This window comes from Helianthus annuus, chromosome 15 (assembly GCF_002127325.2).
Source record: "Helianthus annuus cultivar XRQ/B chromosome 15, HanXRQr2.0-SUNRISE, whole genome shotgun sequence".
In the NCBI taxonomy this organism is placed as follows: domain Eukaryota; kingdom Viridiplantae; phylum Streptophyta; class Magnoliopsida; order Asterales; family Asteraceae; genus Helianthus; species Helianthus annuus.
In genome coordinates, this window is record NC_035447.2 from 77,121,262 (window position 1) to 77,124,125 (window position 2,864).

Here is a 2,864-nt window from a genome sequence, read left to right on the forward strand (position 1 = left end):
GATGCCATTTTGTACTTCATATTGTAAAGCTGTTGTTTGTATCTTCTTGGCATCGCCCCTGGCAGAGGGCAACTCCTCTTTTGTGAGGAATTTCAGAATGGGAGTGTACCAACAAGGTTCTTCCACCGTGACTGCGGATACTTCTCGGTGCTCTATTAAAGGTGACTGTAGCGTTTCCACCTTCACCTCCATTTCCATGCAAGATGTAGCTAGCTTGCTTAGGGCATTAGCTATTTGATTTCTTCCGCGATGGACGTGATTGAGTGTAATGCTGTCAAAGGAAGCTATGAGTTGCTTGTCACATCTTTGGCTTCATAAGTCTCATTCACTTGGTTATTGACCAGCAAAGAGTCAACGTATGCATCGACCCTTGTCGCTCCCATGGACTGGGCCATCTGCAGACCCGCTAACAGCGCTTCATATTCTGACTCATTGTTGGAGCATTCAAAGTCGAATCGCAAAGCGTACATCAACTTTATTTCATCCGGGCTTATTAGCATGAGGCCCGTGCCTGCCCCCTTTCCACTAGAAGATCCATCTGTGTATAACTTCCAGTTTTCCTGGACGTGCTAGATTCTGGTACGTGGTTAACCACTGGGTCTTGAATCACTTCTCCCTCGGGAATTTCTGCTAAGAAGTCGGCGATTAACTGCCCCTTGATCGCCATTCATTTTCGATATTTAATGTCTAGGGCTCCCAGCTCAATTACCCATTTAGCTAACCTCTCAGAGATTTCTGGTTTGTGTAAGATTTGCTGTAGGGGATAGTTTCTTTAGACTTGCACGCGATGACCCTGGAAATATCTTCGGAGGCGCCGGGTAGCGTGGACCAGTGCTAGTACCAATTTTTCCAGTGTTGGATACCGCGTTTCAGGACCCGCTAGTACTCGGCTTATGTAGTATATAGGCGTCTGTTTGCCGTTTCTTTCTACCATGAGTACTACACTTACAGCGTTGTAGGCTGCTGCCAAGTACATCTTTAACATTTCCTTTGGGTATGGTGCTGTCAAGGTTGGTAACTTTTCAATGAATCGTTTCATGTCTTGCACGGCTTCTTCTGCTTCACTGGTCCATTTGAAGTTGTTCTTGTTAAGGCAGTCTTTTAACGTTTTTATGAATGGCAAAGACCTTTCAGCATGTCTTGCCAAGAACCTGTTTATAGCGACCAATCGCTCATTCAACGCCTGTGCTTCTTTTAATGTTCCGGGTGATAGCATTCGCGTTATTGTAGTTATCTTCTCTGGGTTGGCTCTAAAGCTATCCCGGGTGACCACCACCCCTAAGAACTTGCCTTCCTCTACCCCGAATATACACTTCTTGGGGTTGAGCTTGATGTTGTACTCTCTCAACTTTCGGAAGGTTTCCTCGATGTCCTCGAGCATTTGTTTTTCTTCCATGCTCTTGGTTACTAGGTCATCGACGTATACCTCCAAGTTTCTGCCAATTTACTTCTCGAAGGCTTTGTCCATGAGTCATTGATAGGTGGCCCATGCGTTGCGTAAACCGAAAGGCATTTTGGTGTAGCAGAAAATGCCTATATCGTTGTGAAACGCAGTTTTTTCTTTGTCCTCTCTCGACTTTCTGATTTGGTGGTACCCCTTATAGGCGTCTAAGAAACACTTGTACCTAAAGGGGACTAAGGAGTCAACTTTGAAATCCATTTCGGGCAATGGGTAGGCATCTTTTGGGCAGGCTTTGTTTAAATCTTTAAAATCAATGTACATCCGCCATGTGCTGTCTGGCTTCTTGACCATCACGGGGTTTGATACCCATGTATGGTATTTTGTTTCTCGAAGAATTCCAGCTTCGACCAACTTTCGTACTTCTTTCACTACCGCTTCTCTTTGATCAGGGGCCATGCTACGTTTTCCCTGAGCCACCGGTTTGATGCCTGGGAGTGTAGCTAACCTGTGTTTCGCCTTATCCAAGGGGGTCCCGGTCATATCAGAATGCTCAAAGGAAAAAATGTCGGTGTTTCGTTTTAGCAATTGCTTCAAACTGTTTTTAGTTTCCGGAGAGAGGCTATCTCCTATTTTAACAGTTTGCTCTGAATGACGTGTGCTTAGCACCCATCTCTCTGGACCGATTGCACCAGTAGGTCCTTGACGACATCTTTTGGTATCCAAAACTTCATCCACTTTGTCCCGGTGAACTGTTGCTATTCCCCTTGCCGTGGGAAACTTCATGAAACCTCACGCTGTGGATACAACAGCGTCTAGTTTCCCCAGTGTAAACCTTCCGATTATTACATTGTGGTAGGATTCAGTACGCACAACGAGGAATGTGAGGAGTTTGGTCCTTTCGCGAGGGGTGAATCCGAAAGTTACTAGGAAAGTGATTTGGCCGATTGGGTCAACCTTCTCTCCAGTGAACCCCTTTATAGGGGCGTGTACTGACTCAAGCAGCTTTTTATCTTCCGGTTGCATCCTGTTGAAGCAGTGCTCATAGATTATATCTTCAAAGCTCTCGGTATCGACTAGTATCCTTCTCATGTTGTAGTCGCCTACAGCAGCTGATATGATGAGGGGGTTAGTGGTGAGGTTTAAGTCCTCAACACGCGGCTCTATCGTCATAGTTGCCAACATCCAAGGTTCGAGGGTGGAGAAACTCCGCTTAACCCCCTTACCTTTATCGGCGTAGACCATGTTTAGCTCGCGTTGTCTCTTGCCCGCCCCTTTATCCGCATCTTCCTTGCTAGGGGGGAGCCCTGCTTTATGTCTCGAACCAGGTGAGCCAGTTTCCCGGTCTTCACATAATACTCAATTTGCTTCTTGAGCTGATAACAATCGTTAGTATCATGGCCATTGGCCTTGTGGTATTCACAATATTTACTAGTGTCTTTATTGGACGTATCCTTCAATGGCT

At 45.9% G+C, this 2,864-nt stretch overlaps 1 protein-coding gene across 1 annotated transcript; it reads right to left on the bottom strand.

Annotated features, from left to right (window-relative positions):
• Positions 1-2,191: 2,191 nt before the first annotated feature.
• On the bottom strand, positions 2,192-2,644 carry LOC110913909. The gene has a single exon (XM_022158726.1). It carries the CDS (start codon positions 2,642-2,644, stop codon positions 2,192-2,194), a length of 453 nt encoding a protein of 150 aa, XP_022014418.1.
• Positions 2,645-2,864: the final 220 nt, after the last annotated feature.

Excerpts from the sequence above, each read along its gene's own strand:
- LOC110913909 (XM_022158726.1), bottom strand. The coding sequence starts at position 2,644 with ATGGTCTACGCCGATAAAGGTAAGGGGGTTAAGCGGAGTTTCTCCACC.